The 27,516-nt window shown below is 32.7% G+C and overlaps 5 protein-coding genes across 7 annotated transcripts; 4 read left to right on the top strand and 1 right to left on the bottom strand.

The window, feature by feature from the left end:
• The first annotated feature begins 3,418 nt into the window (after nucleotides 1-3,418).
• Nucleotides 3,419-8,004, top strand: pit (probable ATP-dependent RNA helicase pitchoune). 2 transcript variants are annotated; one of them, XM_013318670.1, is made up of 11 exons: nucleotides 3,419-3,615; nucleotides 3,729-3,806; nucleotides 3,893-4,039; nucleotides 4,361-4,621; nucleotides 5,008-5,157; nucleotides 5,351-5,515; nucleotides 5,652-5,793; nucleotides 6,307-6,466; nucleotides 6,853-7,005; nucleotides 7,307-7,477; nucleotides 7,615-8,004. In XM_013318670.1, exons 1-11 carry the CDS (start codon nucleotides 3,516-3,518, stop codon nucleotides 7,933-7,935), a joined length of 1,848 nt encoding a protein of 615 aa, XP_013174124.1. In that variant the 5' UTR covers nucleotides 3,419-3,515; the 3' UTR covers nucleotides 7,936-8,004. The 2 variants fall into 2 exon arrangements, with proteins under 2 accessions (XP_013174124.1, XP_013174123.1); XM_013318669.1 differs by having other exon boundaries at nucleotides 3,723-3,806.
• A 137-nt stretch (nucleotides 8,005-8,141) lies between these two features.
• Nucleotides 8,142-11,227, bottom strand: LOC106122390 (probable ATP-dependent RNA helicase pitchoune). Of its 2 annotated transcripts, none has more exons than XM_013318334.1 (9): nucleotides 10,900-11,227; nucleotides 10,657-10,806; nucleotides 10,373-10,534; nucleotides 9,774-9,909; nucleotides 9,396-9,558; nucleotides 9,131-9,283; nucleotides 8,813-8,980; nucleotides 8,468-8,645; nucleotides 8,142-8,306 (listed from the first exon to the last, which is right to left on the bottom strand). In XM_013318334.1, exons 1-9 carry the CDS (start codon nucleotides 11,147-11,149, stop codon nucleotides 8,287-8,289), a joined length of 1,380 nt encoding a protein of 459 aa, XP_013173788.1. In that variant the 5' UTR covers nucleotides 11,150-11,227; the 3' UTR covers nucleotides 8,142-8,286. The 2 variants fall into 2 exon arrangements, with proteins under 2 accessions (XP_013173788.1, XP_013173789.1); XM_013318335.1 differs by having other exon boundaries at nucleotides 10,893-10,968.
• A 379-nt stretch (nucleotides 11,228-11,606) lies between these two features.
• GCS2beta (glucosidase 2 subunit beta) lies at nucleotides 11,607-13,719 on the top strand. Its single transcript, XM_013318626.1, has one exon. The coding sequence runs from the start codon at nucleotides 11,709-11,711 to the stop codon at nucleotides 13,275-13,277; it is 1,569 nt and encodes a 522-aa protein (XP_013174080.1). The 5' UTR covers nucleotides 11,607-11,708; the 3' UTR covers nucleotides 13,278-13,719.
• A 2,137-nt stretch (nucleotides 13,720-15,856) lies between these two features.
• On the top strand, nucleotides 15,857-19,035 carry noi (splicing factor 3a subunit 3 noi). The gene is made up of 11 exons (XM_013318295.1): nucleotides 15,857-16,131; nucleotides 16,248-16,295; nucleotides 16,428-16,586; nucleotides 16,675-16,747; nucleotides 16,887-16,978; nucleotides 17,063-17,284; nucleotides 17,463-17,623; nucleotides 17,691-17,819; nucleotides 18,073-18,265; nucleotides 18,492-18,693; nucleotides 18,848-19,035. Exons 1-11 carry the CDS (start codon nucleotides 16,036-16,038, stop codon nucleotides 18,979-18,981), a joined length of 1,509 nt encoding a protein of 502 aa, XP_013173749.1. The 5' UTR covers nucleotides 15,857-16,035; the 3' UTR covers nucleotides 18,982-19,035.
• A 186-nt stretch (nucleotides 19,036-19,221) lies between these two features.
• On the top strand, nucleotides 19,222-23,571 carry LOC106122587 (WD repeat-containing protein 36). The gene is made up of 8 exons (XM_013318650.1): nucleotides 19,222-20,308; nucleotides 20,524-20,693; nucleotides 20,897-21,133; nucleotides 21,380-21,562; nucleotides 22,001-22,196; nucleotides 22,316-22,394; nucleotides 22,615-22,777; nucleotides 22,868-23,571. The coding sequence occupies exons 1-8, from the start codon at nucleotides 19,365-19,367 to the stop codon at nucleotides 23,563-23,565; spliced, it is 2,670 nt and encodes an 889-aa protein (XP_013174104.1). The 5' UTR covers nucleotides 19,222-19,364; the 3' UTR covers nucleotides 23,566-23,571.
• Nucleotides 23,572-27,516: the final 3,945 nt, after the last annotated feature.

The raw sequence follows: 27,516 nt of genomic DNA, 5'->3' as shown, positions 1-27,516 counted from the left end.
TGACCCACCAACCCCCTGACCCACCGAACCCCCTGACCCACCGAACCCTCTGACCCACCGAACCCCCTGGCGCCCACACTCAGACGTAGGAGAGTTGGGCGCCCACACTAGCCCTGGGGTAATGGATGCGGGGGAATCCATTGCCCGCCATTGAGGGCGGCCTCCCCCCGTGAGGGAGCTGCCTCGGCAGCTGGCGATGCCTAACTTATGCTATGTCAGGGACTTGGGGTGCGGGAATATCTTTATTTTAAGTGTTTAAAAATCAATTACATAGTCTTAAAATTATATCACATTCTTTTCTTACATCTAGGTTAAAAAACATTAAAACAATTAAAAAATGTAAAATTAACAGGTTAAAAAGTGAAATCTGTATACAAGTTAAAAACATTTTAAAATAAACCCAATAAAATAATAAAAACTATAGGAACAGAGGGGTTCAGTGGGTATGCCTCCGCTATGGAGGAGCATCCCAGAGCATTCCCCTCTGAAAAAAAAAATAAAAAATTAGCCGTCGTCGGTCGTCGTCGTCGTCGGTGGTCGTCGTCGTCGTCGGTGGTCGTCGTCGTCGTCGTCGTCGGTGGTCGTCGTCGTCGTCGTCGTCGTCGGTGGTCGTCGTCGTCCGTCGTCCGTCGTCCGGTCGTTCAGCGTAAAGTGCAAGCACAAAACACGATGACCCAACTCGATCCGTCTCATCTTCACGACTATATTCGTAACAACTGTCAAAACGCCTTATATAAAGATGGTGCCTTGACCCCTCTCAAGCCCAGCTGGCTCTGCTCTGATTGGTCGTTACTTAAATTACGATAATAATGTTATTTAGTCTAGGAAAAACGTAACTTATAAAGTAAGATCAAATTAAAAGTTATTAGAAGCTTTTACAATATCAATAAACATTAAAAATTGCACACTATACGTTAAACAGTAATTCAGTTGACAATGGCTACTTCATAACTTCCTACTTTAAATATATTGTTAGCTGAGGGTGGAACTTAAAAATAATGGTGCGGTGATGTCAATATAAGAGACCGCACCCTCATTTTCGGGACACACTCGCCACCGAACACTGAAGCCAGCGGAAGCTCTGCCCGTTTGACTAGCCAAAATAATTAATCATTTTATCTCTGATAGTTGATCAAGTTAATGTTATATTTCGAAATCATTTAAGTGTTAATTTAATTCAATCAATTTTGTTAGTTTTCTTATTAATTCAAAAAGTACTGTAGTAGTGTATAAGAGATTGTTTTTTTTAATTTTCCCTGCTTCTGATCCTTAAGATCAGAAGTGGGATAGTGAAACTCCCACGTCCTTGTTTGTACATCCTGATACGATGTGTTTCCATTGTTATTTCTTTAATTGGCTAGTCATACGATCAGAAATATATTTTTGGAAATTGTAACTAATATTTAAAAGGACAAATTAGCACTTTGTTTTCGGTGTTTCGTGTAATATACGTAAGTAAGACGTGATGTGACGGTGTGAACAAGTTTTATGATGTCAACCTTGGTGAGTACGTTCCAATTGTTTTCTTCTCCGCTTTAAAATAACAAATAGAAGTTGTATTTGTTAGCTTTTGTGTAAATTTTAGAATGGCTCAATTTTAATATTTTGTCGTGTCTACCCTATTGATCAATTATTTACCGTAACTTGAATGTCCTGCTTGGAATTACGTCTAATTTTAAATACTTGCTAAAAAAAAGAAAACATGCCTAATAAGAGGCGGCAGAGTAGGAGTCGGTCGCGAAATCGCAGATATTCTAGCCAACATGGTTCACGCTACAGACGACGTAACCCTTCTAGCAATATTTTAACCGAAACAATGCAACAAATTTTGAATAGATTGGTGTCATTAGAGGAACAACAGGTAGTGTCTTCATTTCAACGAAAGGAGTCGAGTGGCCGCGCTGCAGTGGAAGTAGCCAAGTCCGCGGTGCCTGTAGCAACCATCAGCGCCGAGCCCGTTCCTACCGTTGAGCCTGCCGTGTCGATGCCGCCGCCGTCGCAGTTGGGCGAAGCTGTGACTGCGAGCTCGCTTCAAGGGCGCGCTTCAGGCTTCAACGACTCCGTCCTCACCGGAGCGTCCCGCGAGCGCTACCTCAGTCCAGGCCAGCGCCGCCGATCGCATCATCGATGCGATACGATCCATAAATATACCGGTGAGATTTAACCAGTCTTATTATATTTCTAATTTATGGTGTGAAGAAGTAGACCGTGCTAGGTCTTCTAATAATTGGAGTGATCACGAATGTCTTTCTCGCATTGGCAATTGTTTACAAGGAGATGCTAAAACGTGGCTCAGTGAATGGGTAACGAATGACCGCAGTTGGAGTAATTTTAAAAACGAATTTAAGCCTTTATGTCTTTATAAGATTTTTTTTATAATATTATTATATTTTAAATCTAATCTTATTTGATAAGAATATTGTAGTTTCAGTATGAATTGTGGGATGAAGTGTATTATAATTTTGAGAGTTAGAAAGCTGATGTTTTCTTCTGAGAAGATTTCCAAGAACCATGTGGTAATTACATTGTGTTTTTTAATACAATAGTACTATATTTGGTATTTTTTGTTGCTTTGACTATTATTCTATTTCACTACATATATCATACAAATAAAGTATCAATGACTACACTTGATATTTTATGTACGTAAATAAATCTTATTCCATATTTACGTTAAAATGTTGCTAAATGTTTTTATATTCGTAATTACTTAATAAAAGTCACTGAAATTAAGGTTCGCTTTGAAATTGTATAGAAGTTCTTAATAAAATAACAGGTAATGCTTCACAAAACCGAATCAAGCCAAATTTCCATTCTATATGTCTTAAACGATAGGGAATATTCTTACACTGTTTTGGAAGTTTTTTTGGAGTCGTAACTTAAGTTGAAAAAAAAACGAAGAAAACTACATAGGGTAAGTTAAGTTTGGAACAATAACAAAAAAGGAACAATAGAAAAGCGCAGGATAAGTAAAGCTGATTTATAACATGTAATAAAACACCAAAAGCAAACTGTTAGGTTAGGTTTGGAACATTTTTAATATCATAAAAAACATCGAAAATGCGAAAATATTTTCTATTATAATTCATGTTATTTTATAAAAATTGTGAGTGTCAGCATACCTGTGACAAAACTGAAAGCATATGAAACAATTTTATTATCTCACTGAAATAAATTAAGACCCCGAAAAAAAATCTTCATAGTAATATATTCATTTTTTAGGTTGGTAGCAACGTAGACTTGATCATAATATTGCTAGCATTGAAAATGTCAATTTTTATTCTCCGTTTGTGTATCTAATTAGTCAAGAGTCCCGTCTCTTATTTTATATACTCTTTGCCAATTACAGACAAAACGGTCACAGACTACGAATATGAGCTCCTTGTTACCGTGTTACCAATGCTTGCTATGGCAACCTTGTTAGTTCCAGATTTTTTTTGACATTTGTCATTTCCACGCCGAGATTGAGTCCACGTTAGTTTTTAATGCAGAATTAAAAATAAGTGAATTACAAAATGCCTACGCCAGATAAAATTTTATTACGGAAAATAAAAAAACGCGAGAAAAAGAAATTAAAATTAATAGCTACGAAGAAACAAAATGAGAATACAACAGGTAACCTCAAAAAAAAGTTTATTTTCCTAGACTATTGTTTGGATTATAAAAAAAAACTCATTATCTATTCATATCAAATTGTACGGCATTAAAAAAATATTATTCAGTTCCAGATAATGAAAATATTGATAATAGCATTATGAAAAGGCCACATGAAAACGTTGAAACAGAACCGACCGGTTCACCTAAAAGTAAGTATTATTTTTCTCCAATAAACGTCATATCATATAAAATTCGCACCCTAACTTTTCTTAAATATTTCAATTTTACAATGTAGAAAAACAAAAAAAGAAAAAGAAAGGTAAAGCAGTATCTAGTGAAATTAAAGAAGAGGAAGAATCAGAACAAAACGCTTCTGTGGAAGAAGATAGCAAAGAAAATGTTTCAAATACAAATGTTGAAGAAAAACCAGATGATAGCCAATGTAAGTTATTTTATATTTTATTTAAAATAATTTTTCTTAACAGAATATTGCAAGCATATTCATTCTCATTTTAAATAACAAATTTGCTGATACTTTGATTATATTTGAATTTACATTTAGCAGTTAAGTAGTCATGTAGAAATTAACACTAAAATTAGAGCATCTTGCTGTAAATCATATAAAGTGTGTGCAGAAAGCATTTTGTTGTGTTTTTTCATTGAGTTATTATGAATGTGGCTATTTAATTAATTTAATCACCAGCATTTCCATATGCCTGTCTAATCAATAATTTTCTTATATATCTCAATTAATATGTTTCAGTACCGGGATCCAGTTTATGCCTTGGTATATTATCTGATCAAAAATTCACATCACTAGAAGGAAAGGTATGTGAACCAACTCTAATGGGCATCAAAGATATGGGATTCACAATAATGACAGAAATCCAAGCTAAAGCTATACCACCACTTTTAGAAGGTAGAGACTTAGTTGGTGCAGCAAGAACTGGCTCGGGAAAAACTCTGGCATTTCTAATACCAGCTATTGAACTCATTTATAAATTGCAATTCAAACCAAGGAATGGTAAGATAAATGTTAATAATTTGTAGACGAAAAGCAATCGTAACATGATTTAAATCTGTAATTTTGTTAAATTTAAATGTTCATTAACAACTACAATTTTGAGTGGCACAAAGTTTCTAGTTATTCATTCTTAATAATTAATTTTAAATCAAATGATGACAAAAAAGGCGAATGTGAAACAACCTCCATACTGTAACAGTAGTGATAATCGAAACAGATTGAATCTCCGGCATTAGCCGTTGAGGTACATTTGTTTTTGGTTATACACTGATTTTGTATGTTGAGAGTAGTTTAATGAACACAGAATGGATATCTGATTGTTAACAAAATATCTGAAATTATATCTGATTAAAAAAGTATTTCTAGCTAAATACATATATTTTTAGGTACCGGTGTTATTATTCTGTCACCAACAAGGGAATTGTCTATGCAAACCTTTGGTGTGTTGATGGAATTAATGAAGTATCACCATCATACTTACGGCTTAGTTATGGGAGGTGCTAATAGGAGTACAGAAGCTCAGAAACTCTCTAAGGGTAAGTGTTAATATACTAGAAAAAAATATATGTCCAACAAGTTCTCCAAGTTTAAAGCAATAATTCCTATACTGTGACTTGTAGAGTACATATATATACTTTTGATATCCTTATTTTCATGTAAGTTTCGCGTGGATGGAATCGCGGGCCACAGCTAGTTTTGAATGTAAAATTTTTCTCTATTTTCTTCAAGGTATTAACATACTTGTGGCGACACCTGGCAGATTGTTGGATCACTTACAGAACACACCTGACTTCTTATACAAAAATTTGCAATGTTTGATCATTGATGAAGCTGACAGAATATTGGAAATTGGTTTTGAAGAGGAAGTCAAACAGATTATAAGACTTTTACCAAGTAAGTATCTCATTATAAACTAATTATAATTAAAGAATGGTTAAGTACACTGATAGTAACTAGAAATTCTATGTTTTTAAATACCAGAAATACTGCTCATTTGTTCATACAAATATTGTTTTCTTTTTAATTTTAGAACGTCGTCAAACAATGTTGTTTAGTGCAACACAAACAAAGAAGACAGAATCACTAACAGCATTAGCTGTGAAACATGAGCCTGTGTATGTCGGTGTTGATGACCATAGAGAACAAGCCACCGTTGATTCATTAGAACAAGGGTAAGCGGAAGTACTCACAAATATATAGAACAAGTACAATATTAAATATTTATTTTTTAGTTTATAAAAATTTACTGAAATATAATTAGGCCATTACTAAAACATTCGCCTTGACATATGAATGGAAAAAGAAGTGAATTATAAGGGTTCTGTTTTATTACTTTTAAGGTATGGAACTCAATGTCTTCTATAAGTCACCTTCAAACATCTAGGCCATGCTCTGTGTCTTTCATATGAGGTGTATTGATATTTTTCCTTTAAAATATGTACTTAAAGAATGTTTTTTACATTAACTAGCTGTCGCCTGCGACTCCGTCCGCGCAAAATTAAAAAAACATAATTATTAGCCTATTTGTTCTTCCAGACTGTGTAATATGTATATCAAATTTCATCGAGATCCGTTCAACCGTTTTGTAGATACCTTCAAACCAACATCCATCCAAATATTCGCGTTTATAATATTTGCAAGATTCTAGTACATTTTTGTTAATCAATATATTGATTTAAATCCAGCTACATTGTTGTACCTTCTGAGAGGCGTATGATGGTTCTATTCACATTCCTAAAGAAGAACAGAAAGAAAAAGGTGATGGTGTTCCTGTCAACTTGTATGTCAGTCAAGTATCATCATGAACTGTTCAATTACATTGATCTACCCGTCATGTCTATACATGTGAGTAAACTTTTATTGATAGTTATATCAAAAGAAGAGATTTAATCATTGCGTCAAGTTCATTTCTTAATAATAAAAATGATTTCACTAATGCAAGGCAATTTTATGAGCAGCTAGCAGTCGCCCGCGCCGAATTAAAAAATCTTACATGTTTTTCCACACTATGTTCTGCATCTATGCCAAATATCAACTATATCCATGCACTGGAGATACATTCAAACAAATACCCATCCATACATCCATCCAATCATTCGCATTTCCAATATTAGTAAGATTAAAAGTTCAACTTTTTATTTGCACAATAATTCTCAAAATAAAAGTTTTTACTCGGCAACCACAGTATAAACCAGATTTTAAATAAACTAATGCATTGTACAATTTTCCAGGGTAAGCAGCAACAAACAAAACGAACAACGACATTCTTCCAGTTCTGCAATGCCGAGAGTGGCATCCTTCTATGTACTGACGTGGCCGCTAGAGGTCTGGACATTCCAGCTGTAGACTGGATTGTACAGTATGATCCACCAGATGACCCTAAGGTGATTATTAATCCTTTTAATTTAGTAAATTATAGAACTATGTAAAAAGTGTATGCTATCTGTTTTTTTTAAAATACTGAGCTATTTAAAAAAAAAAATTATATCCTGCATAATTATGTATTCATAAAACCTGAGTTTCTCATGTATTTTTTTTTTCATCTAAATAATTAAATTTATAGACAACAACTAAATCTTCTTCTAAGATTTTAATGGTTTCAATTTATCCTAATTTATAATTTCAATATGTAAACAATGAATCTTAATGTGTACAACTATTAAACTAATTTATGAAATGTTATAGGAATACATTCACCGAGTAGGCAGAACAGCTCGAGGTCTGGGCACAAGTGGTCATGCGCTACTGTTCCTACGGCCCGAAGAGCTCGGCTTTCTGAGATATCTCAAACAATCTAAAGTCACTCTCAATGAATTCGAGTTTTCTTGGAATAAAGTCGCAGACATACAATTGCAGGTGAGTAAATTCTAAAAGTAGACTTAATTTTTTTTTAGAGTGTTTCCCAAAGGACAATCTTGCCATGCTCTTTTCTATTAATAGATTAATAATTACATTTTTCCTAGAATCAATATAAACTAACAATTTTATTACAGTTGGAAAAATTAATATCAAGAAATTATTTCCTCAATCAATCGGCTAAGGAAGCGTTCAAAAGCTACTTAAGAGCATATGATTCACATCATCTGAAAACAATATTCGATATTGACACAATTGATTTGGCAAAGGTTTCTAAGTCATTTGGATTCACAGTACCACCTGCTGTTGAACTAAAAGTTACTCCGAAAGGACCGATGCAAAAGAAACGAGGTGGTGGAGGTTTTGGGTATTTCAAAACTTTGAATAAAGAACAGAAGAGAACTACCAAGACAAAGATATACAGACAGAAGGGTAATAATAAGAGAGCAATCAGCTGAGACCATTTATTTGCTTCAATGTTTTTTTATTTAATATGATGTATGTCAAATAAATGATTTAAACCATAACTGATTTTTTTATTATTATTGATAAAAAAGTAAATAAGTTACCGGTAAGAAATAACTCCGTCCGCGCGGAATTAAAAAAAAATAGTAGCTTATGTGTTCGTCCAATGTTCTACATGTGTGCCAAATTTCATCAAAATCTGTCTAGCCATTCCGGAAATACTTTAAACAAACTTTCATCCATGTAAACATTCGAATTTATAATTTACACTTAACATAAGCACACAGTAGAGGACCTTTTAAATTGCAGGTTTGTCTTCATTTCATCAAGATAAATCAATGAAGTTATTTCTTTCTGTTATTTACTGTTAAAAATGAGTTAAGGATTTTTATTGCCTAAGAGTTATTCCATAGTTTTTAAATTCATTTTAAAAACCTATTACCTATTTATGGAACCAAAAAAAAGCTATAAATTCATAACTTTGTAGTAACAATTTTTTTATCAATAAAAGTTGTAAAAGGATACAAAAGTCAATATGCGGTCTTTCTATAAAACCAAATCCTTTCGCTGCTGCATCTAAATCCATATTATTGATGTCAAAGAATTTGGTCAATGGATGTTTCTTGTAGCACCTTAGAAAGGATAGATATGCCTTTCTGGACAATGTCCTCATTACTCCATTATCCTTAATTAAATTTTGTAACTGAAAATATTAAATGTAGCATAAATTATATCTGGTTACTATTCCAGTCAAATCCAATAAGTCTAAATATGTGTGAAATTTAAAAATTAAAAATATTGCCACAATGGAAAACAATAGTTAATTTGCTGTCAGAATTTTTATATCAAACATTTATATATAAAAATTACCATTTCTACTACTTCACTGGAAGGTCCTTCAAAATTATATTTGTCCAAATATACTTTTTTAGTCTTGAGAAAATTAACAAATTCCTCTTCTTCTGGCCTTAGAAGTATGACTGCGTTGCCTGTTGTGTTGCTGCCTCTTGCTGTACGACCTACTCTATGGATATATTCCTACAAATAATAAAAAAATTAGAGAATTTTTAAAGGAAAGAAAGGTGATAATAATTAACATTTGCCATGCTGTGCACTTGCCTGGCGAGCAAAAAGAAGTCATAGTGTCACATAAAATCTTAACCATATAATTTTAATTTTGAATTTTACCTTAACATCTGTAGGTGGATCATATTGTACAATCCAATCAACATGCGGTATATCCAAACCTCTGGCTGCAACATCTGTGCAAAAGAGTACACCTGTCTTCGCTTCAACAAAACTTCTGTACGCTTCTTTTCTATTGGCTTGACTAAGTTTTCCCTTAAATAAAATTAAAAAAAAAATATTAATATACATTTAAAGTGCATGGAAAATGAGAGATGAACTATACGAAAGAAACACAACGAAAAATATACATTTTTAATCTACTTACATGAATGCTTATAACTGGTGCTTTACAATGACATTTAAAAAATTCATAATGAAAATCCACAGATTTACATGACGAAAAGAATACCATCACCTTAAGTTTCTTGCATTTCTTTAACATTTTATGCAACCATGGTATCCTCTCTTCTATTGGACAAATAAAATACCTACAAAGAATTTTGTATAAGATATACAAATGTTTATTGAAAAAGAAAATAACTATAATGTAAAACTAAAGAAAATGACATAATATTGGCACTGTTTCACTCTAATAAAATAGAAAGCTTGTTCCTTCATTTGTATCATTTACAGTTGTGAATTGCATACTATTTCTAATATTAGCCCACAATCAAAGCAAGTAAAAACCTGTAGTATTTCTTACCCTTGTTGCAGTCCATTTACTGTTCTAACATTATCCAGTACGGAAATTAGCACTGGACTACTTTTCATTGACAGTCTAGCAAGATTCTTTATTTTGTCATCAATTGTTGCACTAAATAAAGCTGTTTGTCTATCCTCTGAAAGTAGTATTATTTCCTGAACAAAAGGAATAGATAATATCACTTCTTTTAGCTAAGAGATGTCTAATTATAGTTTGAGAAAATTATCAGACTTATGATGGCATAAATTTTAAAGATAGATCACAAGTTCCCTTTTCAATATAAAAAAGCCAAAGCTTCCTTGTCAGTAGTACTTTTTTTTCGAGACCAGATTTAAAATTTAGAACTATAGCATAATTTGGTAATAAATAAGTATGTGCTTTTCAATTAATCTGGAATATTGAGATATAGATATGTTTTCATTCTGTACATCCTGTTCTCCGTCAATTAAAGGTCGGCAACGCATATGTAATTGGGTATGTCTATGGACAATGGTCACCTCGCTATTTTAGCGATTTCAGGTGGTCGCTTGCTCGTTTGCCACCTTATGATATATAAAAAATGGTAAAACTTAAACACAATTTAAACTGTGTAAACATACCTGGTATTAACTTTATGATTCCAGCAATATGCTTTTCAAAGCCAGCTTCTAACAACTTGTCTGCTTCATCTAAGATTAAGCACTTCATATTTTTAAAATTAAACTCTGTATTTTGCAAATGATCCAGCAACCGTCCAGGCGTACTAACTAGAATATTAACACCTGTAACCATTGAGAAAAATAGTAAATTTAAAATACAAATACAATAACATTGTCTATTTCAAAATAAAAATAACAAAGACCAAAAATAAGAATAAAGAAAAAATATTGTTAACAACACTAACCTTTTTGTAATAATTTTATCTCTTTGTGTTTTTTCACGCCTCCAACGATTAATATATGAGACAAATCAATTGCTGCAAGCAATATTTTTAAAACTTCATATGTTTGTAAGGCTAACTCTCTCGTAGGAGATATAATAACACAACCTACACCTAAAATAAAAAAAAAACATTTTTACTTTACTACTTAAGTACTATAAAAATTTGCTTTTGAACAATCATTCATTGAACAAAATTACCATGTACCATGTTTTGGGGTAAATTGTAACCTAAGTAAATTTTCTACCACTGGAATTAAGAAGGCCAATGTCTTTCCACTACCCGTTTTTGCTGCTCCAATAACATCTTTTCCCAATAAAAGTTGCGGAAGAATTTTAGCTTGGATCTCTGTAGGTTTTTCAAAACCCATTAACTTGAGAGTATCTAAAATGCGACGATCGATTTTTCCTTTTAGCATTGAAAAGGAAGATTGAGAAATAATATCTTCAGTATCCATGGCAGATTGGTATTGAGAAAACTTAGAGCATTTGTTTGAAATTAAAGTAAATTGTCAGGAAATTACGAAGTTTTAAAAAAGTACAAGACTTAATTGACACTGACATTAAAAATAACTGTTGCCATTGCATTGTTGGTTTAGGGATGTTTATGAACTTAAAGTCCACTACTTGGCTAACTTTACTTAAGGGTCAACATATTCACCATTGTAATTAAACATTTCATAGCGGTCCGTTTTTTTATGTAAAGTAGGTTCCTATTCCCTTTTTAATTAATGTCATATTTAAAATTTTGATTGTCTTCAACGCTGACGATTCCTTTTCGAAGTTGTATGAACTTTTAATTTGACAAATCAAATTTCGCCACGCCATTGTTCTTCCGGTTTTTTTCAGCTATTTCAGAAAAAGTCAAGAATTAAATGAATGGAGTTTTATAAAATTTTATAATCTGTCAGTATAATAAATAAACGTCAGCATCAGCGGTTGGCTGTCAGTTTTCTACACGTTCTATTTATCAGCTAGCTGTTCCCATTTACCGGTGTAAGGATTGTTGTTTTAATCATGGTTAATTCATACTCATGGGTAAACCATTTTCAAGCATTTGTATTGATTATTTTCACATTTGTTATATCCGCTCAGTCTGACGTTCCTAGACCGCGCGGTGTTTCTTTATCCAAAGCGTCACTGTATTCCCCTACGAAAGACTTTACATGTTTTGATGGAACTGTGACAATCCCATTTAATTATGTTAACGATGATTACTGCGATTGTTTCGACGGCAGCGATGAGCCGGGAACATCGGCTTGCTTGAATGGAGTTTTCCATTGCACAAACGCTGGTCACCGGCCGGAAAACATCCCAAGCTCTCGTGTTAACGACGGTGTATGTGATTGCTGCGATGGAACAGACGAATATGCTCAACCCGAAACGTGCAAAAACACATGTGAGGAAATGGGAAGGGAAGCCAGAGCTGAAGCGCAACGTTTGGCTGATCTACATAAAGCTGGGAATCATTTACGACTTGAATTAATAGAGAAAGGAAATAAAAAGCGAAATGAAATGGCTGAGCAACTTTCTCAATTGGAGAAAGATAAAACTGAAGCAATAAAAATTAAGGAGGAAAAAGAGTCCCTGAAAAATCAGTTAGAGGCTAAAGAAAACGAAGTTCTGCAGGTGTACAGAGATGCAGAAGAGAAGGAAAGAAAGAGAAAAGCAGAAGAAGAAAAGGAAGCACTCATCAAGGAGGGCACAGAATATTTCTCTATGTTTGATACAAATGATGACAATGTGTTAACAGTAGATGAAGTAAAAGTTGTTAATGCTTTTGATAAAAATAAGGACGGTGAAGTGGACCAGGAAGAAATTCAATATTTCTTAGGCACCAATGAAAGTGTAGACAAAGAAACCTTCCTATCTACAACTTGGCCCATGCTAAAACCTTTTGCTATGTCAGAGCAAGGTGTCTTCCAACGGGGTGATGAAAATGAGGAACTTGATGATCAAGATACAGACGAGGCTACAAGAGATATAGAAACTGATGAAGGTGACAATGAAGAGGAAAATGCTGAAGATGATCTACCACAAGATGTAGATCAGGAAGTGGAACCTGAGAGTAGTCGAATCTATGATGATGAGACCCAAAAAATAGTTGATGAAGCTTCTGAAGCACGTCGCCAATGGACAGATGCAGAAAGAGCAGTTCGGGAGATTGAGTCAAACATCAGAAACTTCCAACAAAATCTAGAGAAAGATTATGGTCTCCAACAAGAATATGCTACTCTAGATGGACAGTGCTTAGAGTATGAGGATAAGGAATATGTTTATAAGCTATGTTTATTCCAGAAGGTAACGCAGAAATCGAAGAATGGGGGAGCAGAGGTTGGTCTTGGTAACTGGGGTGAATGGGCAGGTGAAGATAATAAGAAGTATTCAGTGATGAAGTATACCAATGGCATTGCCTGCTGGAACGGGCCAAATAGAATGACAACAGTAAATATACATTGTGGTTTAGAAACCAAGATGTTATCAGTCTCAGAACCCTACCGTTGTGAATACAATATAGAGCTGGCCACACCAGCGGCATGTGATGACTCAAATGCATCACAGCAGCAATCGCATGATGAACTCTAATTATAAGTTGCATAAATGTGAATGTTTCACATCCCATTGTGATGTTTTGCCACAAGTGTTATGTAAAAGTTGGAAATTACCATTTTTACTAAAGAAATGTGAGATCATAATTTGATCAGTCCTACTATTAGATAATTCATACAAATTAGAAAGACTTAAGTGCTAATAATAATTTGGTTTTGTAATTAATTTATTAAGCTTTGTGGCACTTATCTATTTTCATCATATTTATTTTAAGTAACAGATTATTATTGCATTTCAATTATAATGTAGTGTATCCTACTGTAGATGTACAATGTTTTGAAGACTGAAGTCACAAGAGTATGGTAACATAAACACATTCCTCAAGTAAGGCTGTAATAATACAAATAGAAGGATATAATCAATGAAGTTGAACAAAACATTGTAAATGATCAATAAAATATTGTTTTTGATTATAACATTTAATATTTCATTATAACCAATCTTCAAAAAATATTGTTGTTTATAAAACATGTTCTTATCATTGTTTTTCATGAAAGTTAGTGCATGAGGTTAAAGAAATTATCATTGAATTAACATAACAATAAAACTAAAGCATTTTGAAATAAAACAATATAGTTATGAATATTTAAAAAAAAATTACAAAATATCCACTAGTAGCTACGCTAAAATGGCGCCAAATGAATTAAAATTTGTATTTCGAACATGAGATATATATTTAATATAGAACATTGAAATCAATTGTGTATTGATTCATTAAATCTGTACAAATATCAACTTATCTAAAGTTTAAAGGGTTACTTTATTTATGGTCCAGGTTATCGTAATTGTTACAAATAAATAGTAAAGATAGGTTACAATGTAACAAGCAAGCAGGACGGCACATAATATAGTAGGGTAGGTTTTTATTACCATTGCAAAGTAACGTCGTAATTTATAATTACTCTTCCAATGGGTACATTGATAATAATTAACTTCGGAAATCAATTTTTGTTATGTAAGTTAAAAATATTGGCAATTATTTTTATATAGGTTTTGATAGCGCTTCCGCCCGCGTGGAATTTGAATAAGAACTTAATACACTATGGGTTCTTTCAGACTATGTATGCCAAATTCCAGCGAGATCCTTTTAGCTGTTCTGGAGATGGGTAATAACAAACATCCACATACATCTAAACTATTGCATTTATAATATTAGTACGATAGACAAAATGTATTGCCTTCATGATTTCACGATCACGATATTTAGTTTTCGTAACTTTAGTTGTGATAAGCATTTACTTATCAAATACTCTTGTTTGATAACAAGTATTGTCACGGAGATCTTCGTATCTTGTCCCAAGCTTATCAACAAAACATCTAAAACTACTAGTTGCTGACTGGAAAGATGGTTTACGAGTAAGTGCCCGCTCGCAACCCAGTGTGCTAGACAGAATGTACAGACTTCCATTTGGCTCTATCCGAACACCTCTCCCTAATACCGCTCTTATTTTACTCGCCATCAATCGTAACCTTTGAAAAATAAGACTTACAATAATTTAAATTCGAATAAGAATATTAATATCAATAAGATAAAATAAGCTGTAGTGTTTTAATGAATACAAATCTCGGAATGCGTATGATTGCATCAGATGTGTTTTTTTATCAAGTAGGAAAATCGACCGATGAGTTTTCCGAGATTAATTGTAAAATGTTATTAGAATATATAATAAATACGTGTTTACTATTCATTTAATTTCCTACAGGTGAGCGGAAACGTTTGTATCTTTTCTGTATAGTTTTATTAGTCCAGTTCAAACAGTAAAATAGGTTGAACTGTACAAGTACTATATTTACTAGAACTAGGACCTCGTTTGAGCTAGACATACAATATTTAATAGGACTATCGCGAACATCCAATCCGATTAAAAGTCCTTAGTTTTATTTGGGCCGATAGACGACTACCTATTTACTACAATATCGATCACTAGCTGCCCTTCGACTCTGTTCCTGCGGAATTAAAAAAAAACTTATTTAGTAGGCTATTTATTCTTCCTGGCTATGTTCTACATTATGCCAAATTTCAGGGACATCTATGCAGCTGTTCTTGAGATACCTTCTAACCAACTTCCATCTGTCCATCCAAACATTACGTTTACAATATTAGTAAGTTTGTATAAAAGTTGCGCATAAGATAAGAAAGAAAAGTCCCGGGAATCCCATTAAAGTAAACAAGCCTTGATCTTGTTGACGTGCGAATAGAAAGGTCATTTAAGAAGATTTGATAAAAAACAGCTATTTATATATATATAATAGACTAGCATTTTCCTGCGACTCCATCCGAGGGGAATTAAGAAAAAACTTACTTTCTAGCCTATGTATTCTTCCAGTCTATGTTCTACACCTATGTTAAATTTCATTGAGATCCACTGAGCCAAAACAACTGAAGCATTCGTAGGTTTTCATGTTTTGGGCAATAAATACCCAACTTAAGATTATTTTAGCCCCTTACACTTTTTTTACAGCGGTGTAAATTGTACACAAAAAACTTTTTTGTATTTATTTCTATTTTGTCTATATTGGTCTATATTCTGTGATGTTTCTTATAAGTGTCAAGTGTCGATTGCTGTCAATGTCAATTGTCAAGCTTGCAGCGCTTGGATTTAGCTATTTGCTTATTTACTGAATTTTTGGTTATAGTTGATGTAAACTGTTAATACCCGTGTTTATTGTAGAACAAAAATTGCCTAACTAAACAACAAGGAAGTATCGTAGATTTTACAATCTACGAGCCATTATGGAAACTATTTTAGAACAGCAAAGAAGTTATCATGAGGAAAGGGAGCGTACCATGGATGCCATGGTTAAAGAAATTCTACATAAAAAGACTGGGGTAAGTAGATTTTGCCTTGTATTGTGAAGAAGTTTAAATTTTAAGTACAAAAAATGTTAAGGAGTTAACCCCATATTACTTTTGTTGATTAATGTGTTAACTTACTAAAATTTCAGCATCGAGAAACTATTAATGGAGAACATCGATTGAAGAATTTACATGATGTAAGTACTGAATTTTATAATAGTATTAAAAAATATTCAGAGGTTAACCTAAACACAACATCTCTTTTCTTCCACCAACCAAGCATGAGTATTTGTATTTCTAATTATAAAGATAACTTTGATCTCTTTTAGAGATATGTGGAATCAACTATAAGACTTAAAGAGTTGTATGAAGACAAGGATGGTTTACGCAAGGAGGAAATCTGTGCGCTTTCAGGCCCTAATGAGTTCCAAGAGTTCTATGCACGATTAAAACAAATTAAAGAGTTCCATAGGAAACATCCTAATGAAGTAAGTAGCCCGTTATTACTAAATCAAATTCCTACTATTAATACTATTTTTAAAAATAATCTTATTTATTTAAATGATTTAATTTCAGATATGTGTGCCAATGTCTGTGGAATTTGAAGAATTAGCACAATTAAGAGAAAATCCATCAGAAGATTATACAAGTAAGTTTGTTAGTACATATATAGACATTTTCAAATTTTAGAACAAAAAGATTTTATGTTATGCTAGGAACGAAGGAGTTTGGAAATTAATTTATAAGTACATAATAATGATTGTTATCAATTTGCTTGTATTTTTTAGCTCCAGTGGAGTTTACTGATGAAGAGGGGTATGGAAAGTATTTAGATTTACATGAATGTTATGAAAAATATATTAACTTGAAAGGTATTGAGGTAAGTCAAAGTTTTTCATTAACAATTGAAATGATTAAATACTTAACTTATCAAATATCAATTAATGATATTTTTTTTTCACAGAAAGTTGACTACATCACATACTTGAGTATTTTTGATCATTTGTTTGATATTCCGCGTGAAAGAAAGAATAGTGAATACAGGAATTACATTCGTATCTTGCTGACATATTTGAAGGATTATGTCAGTAGAGTAAAACCATTGTTAGATCAAGGACAAGAAATGGCGGCAGCGCATCAGGATTTTATAAAGCAATGGGAAGCGGGAACTTTTCCAGGATGGCCTGTATGTATTTATAATTTTTTATTCTAATATAAGTAGGCAAGCCTTAAATTATTTAAATAAAAAAAAAGATTTAGTTAACAAGCCATTGTTCTTATTTTCTTAGTTAATTGCTGTGTTTTTGGTTACTTCATTGTATTGTTTATTCATTATTTTTTACTAAGTTTTATTTGTTTTACAGAAAGAAACAGGAGGTGCATTAACAAATGTTGGTGCCCATTTAGATTTGTCAGCGTTCTCATCTTGGGAAGAGCTGGCTTCTTTGGGCTTGGATAGATTAAAGTCGGCTCTTATGGCATTAGGGCTGAAATGTGGCGGAACGTTAGAAGAAAGAGCTCAAAGGTAAATAACACTTCTTCAGCATTAAACTAATCATAACATTTAATTTAACTTTATTTTTTAATTTTAGATTATTCAGCACAAAAGGCCAGACTGCTTTGGATAAATCTCTTGTTGCTAAGAAAGGAGCAACTAAAGCAAAGGCTTCTACACAACAACGTCACAAGGATATTGCTGCTATTGAAGCTCAAATTTATAGGTATTTATCACATTTTTTCATATAATTAACCTGGAAACTTAAAAAAATGAAAACATGATTTATTTTAGTAAAGAATTTTAACAACAATATCATATTTTGCAGTTTATATCTAAACCGTTAGTAACATTACGATTACTAAATTGAGTAATTAACTGTTAACTAAAATACTACTCAAATAAGGCCTGTTCGGCTTAGCTATGGTTGTTAGTACGAACACATGGTAATTGTCATTACTTTTGTAACTATTCCATAGATTTGCGAATGTGGTAAGTGGAATCCGAACAGCCACCATAGAGAATGTGACGCGTCGTGCTGCGCGCGCTGCCGGCGAACGCAGGGATGAGAGTGATGATGAGAGTGATGGCTCCGCTGCTCCTGACATTGACTCTGATGACGACGAGGTGCCATACAATCCCAAGAACTTACCTCTCGGATGGGATGGCAAGGTATAGCTTACTAGCGAACCTAGGAATATTACCTTTTCTCATTGCTTATCAAGACATCTAGAAATTTATGACAGCGTCGATGAGGGTTCATGGAAACACATAGTATTGTCATGTTTGGTACTGCCATTTAAAGGAATTTAGGCACATCTTTAGCACAACTAATGCCTAAGTACAGTTAATTTTTGTAACAGTGTTATTTATAGTTTATTGTAAATTTCTTTTTTAGCCTATACCATATTGGCTGTACAAGCTACACGGATTGAATATAAGTTACACATGTGAAATATGTGGTAATTACACATATAAGGGACCAAAAGCGTTTCAAAGACATTTTGCGGAATGGCGCCACGCTCACGGAATGCGATGCCTAGGAATACCTAACACTGCTCATTTCGCTAATGTCACACAAATCGAGGACGCACTCGCATGTAAGTCTATTTGTTGAATTTTTTTTCAAACAAACAATATATATTAAACAACTTAAACACTCTACTTTGCTTAATTGAATAGATAATTTTAGTGGATTTGGCATTTCTTCTAGGCATATTCTTGCTTAAGCTTAAGAATAATTGTTTTTTTCAGTATGGGAGAAAATTAAAAATCAAAAAGAGAACGAGAGGTTTGTAGCAGAAAATGATGAGGAATATGAAGATTCGCAAGGAAATGTAGTTAACCGCAAAACCTACGAAGATTTGAAACGACAGGGGCTTCTGTAAACCTAAATATTTACAGTTTAGAAGTGGTTCAATTTGATTTTAATAAAGATTGCATACAAATATTTGTATTTATTTTAAATACACATTTACACAAATAAATCTATCAATAATTATTTGTCAATCTGAAATTTTTAGACGCCAAGAAAAGGAAGATTGAATTTAAAAATTCTTAAAATGAAATTTCAATACCATAGACCTTTTCACGAAGTTGACGCTTATTAAAAAAACTTAGATGTCAATGTCACTTGATAGTATCAACGAAATGACAACCCGGGGTAAATAAAAACACGTGCGTTTTAGAATTAAAGTTACATATAAAAAGTAATTAACCATCTATGTTAATGTAATTTTATTTTTTCGAGTTGTGAATACATTTAATTACAATGACATCAAAATCCAGCAGTCAAATATTCACCGGTTCCAGAGTATTAGGTTATGTCAGTACACATGTACCTTTTGTGGCCAGATTTATTAAAAGACGCGGAGAAACACTGCTATGTACAAGTGTGGGAAAGTGGTTTCATACCTATGGATGTGATAAGTTTCGTTTGCTTAGTATAAGTGGTGAACATCCCGGGCCTATCACTTGTATGAGTGGCGACAACTTCCACGTATATACAGCTAGTGAGAACGATATATATGCTTGGAGACGAGGAAGCGAATTAAAGCATGTTTACAAAGGTCATCAAGCAGCTATCCACAAGATATTACCTTTTGGTATACATATCATATCAATTGATAAAAACAATGTACTAAAAATATTTGACATAAAAGAAGAGACGGAATTCTTGGAATTAGGTTTTAAAGAAAAAGATTTTAAAATAACTACCATATGTCATCCTCCAACATATTTGAATAAGATATTACTTGGTAGCCAGCAAGGAAAACTTCAAATATGGAATGTGCGTACTTCAAAGTTGGTGTTCACATTCAATGGTTGGAAATCTCCAGTGACAGTTACAGAACCCGCACCCGCTGTGGATGTCGTCGCTATAGCTTTAGCCAATGGGAAGATAATTTTACATAATTTGCGCTACAATGAGGTAGTTATGGAGTTTGTTCAAGATTGGGGCAAGGTCAGTTGCTTGTCATTTAGGTTGGATGGGATCCCTGTAATGGTGACTGGGAGTACTAAAGGACACATTGTGATATGGAATTTAGAAGAGAAGAGGGTAATGTCACAAATTCAATCGGCTCATTCATCCCGAGTGGCTGGTCTGCAATGCTTGGCATCAGAACCTTTAATGGTGACAAATTCGCAAGATAACTCTTTGAAGATGTGGATCTTTGATATGCCTGATGGTGGTGCTAGACTTTTGAAGATAAGGTAGGTTTAAACAAGTGTACAAAATTTTTCAGAGGAAAAAATAATACAATAATCTCCTATTAGGAGTCAATGAATATTTAAGTTTCCAAATTATATGTACTATATGTGCATAAACAACCCTTTTATGACACCCCTTTGGTGAAACTCACAAAAACAACAGATTTTTCAATGGAAATACTCAGTAATATTGTATTCAATAATTTCATGCTTTCCAGAGAAGGGCTTTCTCGGCCTCCAAACTTGGTGCGTCACTGTGAACCTACCGGAGAGAATCTTTTAGCCGCAGGACGTGACAGTAGTCTGCACATCATGAATACTGTCACAGAAACATTTAATAAAAGCATGGGAAAAGCATCTTATAATAGAAAGGCTTCTAAAAAGAAAAGTAAGTTCAATAATTTTTTTTAGCTTTTATATGAGGATGAAATTTGATTTTACTACAAAGAATGTGGTGCTTTTGCACATATGCCTTTATAGTCTATTTTATTTTTTCCAGAGTTAAATTAGTATAGTGTAATCCTATGAAAATGATTATTTTAATAAAGAATTTAATTTATTATCCCATAATAACTTTTTAAACATTTTCAGAGCGAACTGAAGTAGACTACTTAGTTTTACCACCAATAACAAAACTAAGTTCTTGTATGCAACGAGATAAACAATGGGACAGTATAGCTTCTCTTCACGATGGCATGTTTATGGCCACCACTTGGTCGTACAATAGGATATGTATGGGCGAACATAAGCTTAAACCACCCGATATGGAAAAAGGTGTTCAGGCTACATGTTTAACGGTTACACATTGTGGAAACTTTGTTGTTATAGGTATGAAATAGTTTTTGCAATACATGAAATAACTTGTTTAAAAATTTACTTTCAGAGCCAGACTGTGTAACATTTGAAAGTTATTTATTGCCAAATTTAAATAAGAATTGTCATGTTATGTCATTATAATTATTTTTTAAGCCATTTAATTTTATGTATTTTAATATTATATTATATTAAATTTCATTCTAGGATTTTATAAAATTTTTCAGACAGCATTTTTTTTAAAATATGAACATTTTCTAGGTTACACTAATGGACAAGTGCATAAATTTAATATGCAGTCAGGTATTTATCGAGGATTTTATGGCAAAGAGAAAAAAGCAGCTCATAAAGGTGCAATTAGAGGTGTTGAGACAGATCTTTGCAATCAAAGAGTATTTACAGTGGGTGCTGACGATAAAATAAAATTTTGGTATTTCAAATCAGGTAATTTATTCTATGTTAAAAACTTATTTGGTCGGGTGAGAGTAGCTGTGTTATCATGGTTAGTTCTGTCAGAAAATAGAAAAGTGTACTCGGACACTGAAAATGACATGACAAAATAGCTTTAGTTCAACAAAGATTTTTATTGCACTTTTTTTAAGTTGACACATTAATTTGTTAATAAAAAAGCAGTAGTAATTAAGCCTGAAGTGTAATCTATGTCTGACTAATAATATAAATCTTTGGGTGGATTGATGGATGTTTGTTAAAAGGTGCTCAGAATGGCTTCATTGATCACCTTAAAATTAGGCATTGTAGAACATAGTCTGGTAAAAAATTTTGCTACTAATTCAGTTCTTTTTAATTTGCCGTGGACGGAGTCGCGGGTTATAGCTAGTTTGCTATAAAATGGACAAAGTAAATAGAAAAATTGTGTTGTAGCGACCAGCCCATTCCATGTAATGAAGCTAGAAGAATCAGTTAACAGCACAAAATACCACAGAGACAGTGCCTTGTTGGCTCTGGCTAATGAAGATTTTACAATAACTTTGGTTGATGTGGATACTATGAAAGTTGTACGAAAATTCGACGGACATGTCGCTAAGATAAATGATATTGATTTCGATTGTCAAAGCAGGTGCGTAAAAAAAATTACTAGTGTAAGGAAAATATTGACCATAAATAATATTTAAGGAAAAACAGTATTTAAAAATAAAATCCAGCAAATTATAAAAGTTAATTTTTATTTTTATTTAGATGGTTGGTGACTGCATCAATGGATTGTACGATTTGTACTTGGGATATACCGAGCGCACAACTTGTGGATATATTCTATGTAAGTTATATTTATACTGTTTAATTAAATAATATTTCTTTCCAGTATTTTAATTTTGCTGATTTGTGACGACATAAATTGACTTATATAATATATTTTTTTTTTTTACAACTTGTAATTGCAAGATATTTTATGAACCATACAATTTTTTTTTGTTTTTATTTAAAGTTCTGATTTTTTTTTTCTTTAAATATTATCTTTTCATTTTTTTTTATTTTAGGTGGAACAGCCTTGTACATCATTAAGTATGTCTCCCACTGGAGATTATTTGGCCACAACACACGTCGGAGAGTTGGGTGTCTTTCTTTGGGCGAACAAACTCTTGTATGAAAGAGTTTTCCTCAAAGGAATTGACAGAAATTCAGTTGATATACCCAGATTAAGTATGTTTTACTCATTTTATTTATTAAATGTTTATATATAAAAGATTTTATTGTCATAAAAAAATTCATGTGATTTTTTGTTTTTCTCAGAATTACCAAATTCGTCAGTTGAAAAGCCCGAAATAGAAGATATAGGAATCATAGATTTGGGTGAACCCGAATATAAATCGCCCGAACAAATAAGTAAAGAACTTATAACTTTATCAGATCAACCAACTTCGAGATGGCTGAATCTTTTGAATTTGGACATCGTTAAAATGAGAAATAAACCAAAAACAGCAATAACGGTTCCAAAAGCCGCGCCATTCTTCCTTCCTACTATACCAAGTCTTGAACTTGAGTTCGATTTGGAGAAAGACAAAGATCAAAGTGATAGAAAGCTTTTGATACCAGAATCTTTATCAACGTTGTCGCCCTTCTCGAAAAAACTAATCGCTTGTAACAATCCAGAGGAATATGGACCTTGTGCGGATAAACTTAAGACTCTATCTCCCGCTGCCATAGAAGCAGAAATTATAAGTATGGGTGTAGACGCGGGTGGTTCAATAGAAGTCATGAAACACTTCTTGTCTTTGGTCGGCTGTATGCTTAAGACTAACAGAGATTTTGAATTGGCGCAGTCCTATTTAAGTTTATTCCTAAAGACTCATACTAAAGCTATATCTCAAAGTAAAGAGTTGCTAAACGTCCTTGAATCGGTGGAAGAGGCTGCAACTGAGACGTGGTCCCGATTACAGGCTCATCTCATGTATAATATTTGTGTTGTTAAAGCATTAAAAGATATGTAAGAGTTATGTGTTTTTTTCCTTTCCTTTTCTTATCTTTAAGCAGATTTAGACGTGAGTAGTACGGAAGAAAAAGATTCATATATAATTGCCAGAAAAAAAAACGCTACTTCTAACCGCCAGTCAAAGTAATTAAATGGTTACTTAAACATTACTTAGTGGCGATATCTATTAATACATCCTTACTAAAATTTTCCTATGTGTCAATTTATCACGTCTGACTTCGGCACCGTGTCTCAGTATTTTACGTTAATCTTTTTTACTTATTAAAAAGGGATACTAAGACGGAGAATAGGCTATTAGTGCCTCTAATGAGAACGGTTATTTTCCTAAAGAAGCCTAATAGGAGTTCTTGAATGGACGCTTTTCCTAATACTGTTTATTGTTAACCAAACTCGTTATGAGCATTAAACTTTTTAACGAGGAACAAAACAGGAAGCACTTAAGCTTTAAAAGAGAAAATTGGAAAAGACTTCCAATATTGTTTGTATTCATAATTATTATGGTACGTGAACTTTACTTTTTCAATATTTTATTAGTTTATAGAGTTTGCCAGCATTAATAATGCACGCAAATTCATGTAACAAATATATATATTTAAACGGAACAGTCTACGCAGTCTTAGTATTGTCTTTGTATAAAATATTAAGGAAAACTTTAATATAAATATGTAAAAATTGAACACGAACTCATTTATGATTTTTTTAAATAGTTATTAATGGACACTCATGAATTTACAAAACGATAAATAAATTAATTAATATTGACATCACAGGGGCCGAAGAGCTGTCAGCTACCTTGGAAAAAGAATTAGTTTAGCTATTCAAAGAGGGAACGCTGCCAGTATCTTCGGAACCTTGCTATAAAGGAACTCCTTTCAATAATATATTTTAGGTATTCGTTTTTAATGTTTTATTTAATATCATAGATTTAATTAATAAATTTTGTACATATCGTAGATCGGGTCAGCTTTTAACACAATTAGCTTTTACTACTAATGGGTAACAATATCGTTATCTCGTAATGACTACAACTGATACGTTTTAGTAGAAAATGATATAACTAAATTAGTAACAAAATGAATTGACGTAAATTAACTTAGATAATCGTTTCTCATTTAAACGTCTATTTATCAATCTTTATTTTATTTATTTAGACCACAATAATAATCAACGTTTTAACACACTTTTGTTAATAAAGACCCTCAACAGAACTACTGTGTTATAGAGGTTAAAATTTAAGTAAAATAATTATACTAATACATTTATTTTACTTAATATAGATTAATGGATGTTTGTTAGAATGTATGACCCTAATGGCTCAACGTACCTGGATGAAATTTGGCACAAAAGTAGAACATAGTCTGCAAGTACACGTAGGCTACTTATTATTTTTTTTAATTCCGCGCGACGGAGTCATGGGTGACAGCTAGTCCAATTTGAAAAGTATAAACCTTAAAGTCATATTTTTTTGAAAATTGTACATTTTGAATAGAAATTCTAATAGTAGAATATACCGAGCATAGGATAGATGCAGATTAGTCGTTAACAAAGGCATTTTTAATGGGGCGCAAGGGTAAACCACGAACCGCAGTACACAACGTAGCTTAATTCGTTGCTGCAATAGCAAATCACCGCGCGGAGGCTTAAAATCTGATTACACTGATTTGTGGTCAGGCGAGGCTGCGTCGCAACGTTTCGTGCTGTTTGCAAACTAAATATGTAGCTTACTATTTTTTCATGCTATACAAATAAGAGTCTCCAATTTAGATAAAATATCCAACTCGAAGGATCACCTCTGTTATTAATTTAAATACATTATTATTTTTAGAAATATTTAGAAGAGAACGGAATAAATAATAAATAAATAAAGAAGAAAATATATTAAAAATAAATACATAAAGTTTCTTGAATTCGAGGTAAGGTTTAAGGAATTTTCTTGTAATCATTCTACAGAATGCATTCCAAAATCAACTTCAATTCGCCAGTAAACACATCGCATTGATGTGAAACTTCAAAGAGCTTTGCTCATGGCGGCTCTGTTTGAAGTGCAAACAACTTGCGTTTCCTATCTCAATGGTAAATTAACCTAAACAAAAGTGAAGTAGTTTCTTTGACTTCAACTATTTAGCATTATTTTTTGATTCTCAAACATTTAATTGTTGGCTTACCGGTGAGAAATATATTGATGATGACAAGTTGATGATGATGGACTTTTGATTGTTGGTTCAACCGCTAGCAATTTAAAAAAAATAATTCAACCATATTGAATGTCTCTGTAAATCTACAAAATCCGAGGGTTTGTAAAATATTATTATAAGTTAACAAAGTGCGGTTTGAAGGAAAAAAACAGACGAAACGTAAAAGGAGACGTATCGTAGTAGACATAAATTGCATAGCAAAGCATTTGCTATTTGTCCGATGCCGTGCTATTAAGACATAAATCTAGGATTCAAAAGTAATAGAAGCAAATATATATTTTCTGTTTAATGAAACAAGTTTTGCATATTATTTTGTCGTTGTCTAAATAACTAATATAATTGTTCACAAATGCGACGAATGAAGTAGGAACATGGTAGGTAAATGGAAAGCATAATTTACCAGTAACAATAAACAGTGACTAATCGGATTTCGTTCACGAATCCAATATTGCATTCACATTCGCATGATCATTACTACAATGAAAATCGTAAGCTGCTTTGTTCATTAATTTCAATGAAGACGAATAGGAAGTATGAAAAGTATATCAAGAGTTATGTGCCATATCTGTTTCTTTCAATACGATGATGATATGTTGAACCGTTGCGGAGTTATCGAATAAATATGTAAATTAAATCTATCTCACGGCAAACAACAATGTCTGGAATTATACGTATCCTATGTTCTTCCAAAATATGTTTTGGAGATACCTTTTAGCAAACATCGGTTCATCTAAACATTCGCATTTATAACATTAGTAAGATTTATTGCTTAAAATATTATAAGCAATGAGACAATGATTTACAATGGTGTAAGCCAGTCTTTCCCAAAGTGGACGATAACGTCCCTTGTGGGCGCTGCAGGTCTCAAGTTGCGGGTTATAGTAAAAGTTTCGTTTAGAATTCTCCGTTAATATACATATATAGATCACAATAATTAATTAATTTAATTTGAAGTTATAGTGGTTTTAAAATATGTGAAAATATGGGGGTGCTAAAAAAATATTTAATATCAAGTGGGCAGTAGACAAAATAAGTTTGGGGACCACTGGTATAAGCAATGTCGGCCTCATAGTCAAGAACACAGACAGCGAAGGAAGAAAATCGAGAGTTTTGCACAATATAGTCCTACTAGTCAGGGGATAACGGAAAGTTAATGATTGCTTAAAGAAGTCATTGAAGAGTGTCATAGGTTGATACACGTTGATAAATTATGACTACATCTTTGAATTAAATTCGAATACAAAAATGAGAGTTTCGTGTAGAAAAGAACCGAAGGGTCTTCCGTAACATATTGTTTGGCTTTATCATTCGTTTTCAAGATAAATCCGTCCCCATTATATCTGTATAGTTAAATTATACGATTTTTTTCTTACAAAATGAAGGCGAAATTTCATTCGAAATGTTTTCTTTGAGGGTATTAATACAAAGAGGGTTTCGAAGCTACATTATGTAAAGATATGCGTAATCAATTGTTCATGGTATAACGGTAAAAGCGGTCAGGAATCTGAATGAATATTAAACAATTCTCAGTCTTTAAATAGCTCTCTCGACATTATTGACTTTAAGATTAATTAGCGAGCGTCGTAAATTAAAACCAGTAAGGCAGAAAAACAAGGATTCAACTTTTTAAACAAGTTTACTTTTTAAAACCTTTATTATAAATAATGAGTAGATGAAATCACAATGGTTGGTTGTTTTTAAATTGTTAAGTAATTAGTCCATTCGGTCAAATTTGAAACAAAATTTTGTTTCGT

Source organism: Papilio xuthus, unplaced genomic scaffold (genome assembly GCF_000836235.2).
Source record: "Papilio xuthus unplaced genomic scaffold, Pxut_1.1 DF826923.1, whole genome shotgun sequence".
Taxonomy (NCBI): domain Eukaryota; kingdom Metazoa; phylum Arthropoda; class Insecta; order Lepidoptera; family Papilionidae; genus Papilio; species Papilio xuthus.
This window is presented reverse-complemented; position numbering and strand designations above follow the sequence as displayed.

Bases quoted from the DNA above. Each gene is read 5' to 3' on its own strand.
- pit (XM_013318669.1), top strand. From the start codon at position 3,516: ATGCCTACGCCAGATAAAATTTTATTACGGAAAATAAAAAAACGCGAG. The intron at 3,807-3,892 runs GTAAGTATTATT...TTTACAATGTAG, and splicing joins ACCGACCGGTTCACCTAAAA to AAAAACAAAAAAAGAAAAAG. The intron at 7,006-7,306 runs GTGATTATTAAT...GAAATGTTATAG, and splicing joins ATCCACCAGATGACCCTAAG to GAATACATTCACCGAGTAGG.
- LOC106122587 (XM_013318650.1), top strand. From the start codon at position 19,365: ATGACATCAAAATCCAGCAGTCAAATATTCACCGGTTCCAGAGTATTA. The intron at 22,197-22,315 runs GTGCGTAAAAAA...ATTTTTATTTAG, and splicing joins GATTTCGATTGTCAAAGCAG to ATGGTTGGTGACTGCATCAA. The intron at 22,395-22,614 runs GTAAGTTATATT...TTTTTATTTTAG, and splicing joins AACTTGTGGATATATTCTAT to GTGGAACAGCCTTGTACATC.
- LOC106122390 (XM_013318334.1), bottom strand. From the start codon at position 11,149: ATGGATACTGAAGATATTATTTCTCAATCTTCCTTTTCAATGCTAAAA. The intron at 9,910-10,372 runs GTATGTTTACAC...TACTACTTTCAG, and splicing joins AATCATAAAGTTAATACCAG to AGGATAGACAAACAGCTTTA. The intron at 8,307-8,467 runs GTATCCTTTTAC...CATTTTTAACAG, and splicing joins AAGACCGCATATTGACTTTT to TAAATAACAGAAAGAAATAA.
- noi (XM_013318295.1), top strand. From the start codon at position 16,036: ATGGAAACTATTTTAGAACAGCAAAGAAGTTATCATGAGGAAAGGGAG. The intron at 17,820-18,072 runs GTATTTATCACA...ACTATTCCATAG, and splicing joins ATTGAAGCTCAAATTTATAG to ATTTGCGAATGTGGTAAGTG. The intron at 18,266-18,491 runs GTATAGCTTACT...TTTCTTTTTTAG, and splicing joins CTCTCGGATGGGATGGCAAG to CCTATACCATATTGGCTGTA.
- GCS2beta (XM_013318626.1), top strand. From the start codon at position 11,709: ATGGTTAATTCATACTCATGGGTAAACCATTTTCAAGCATTTGTATTG.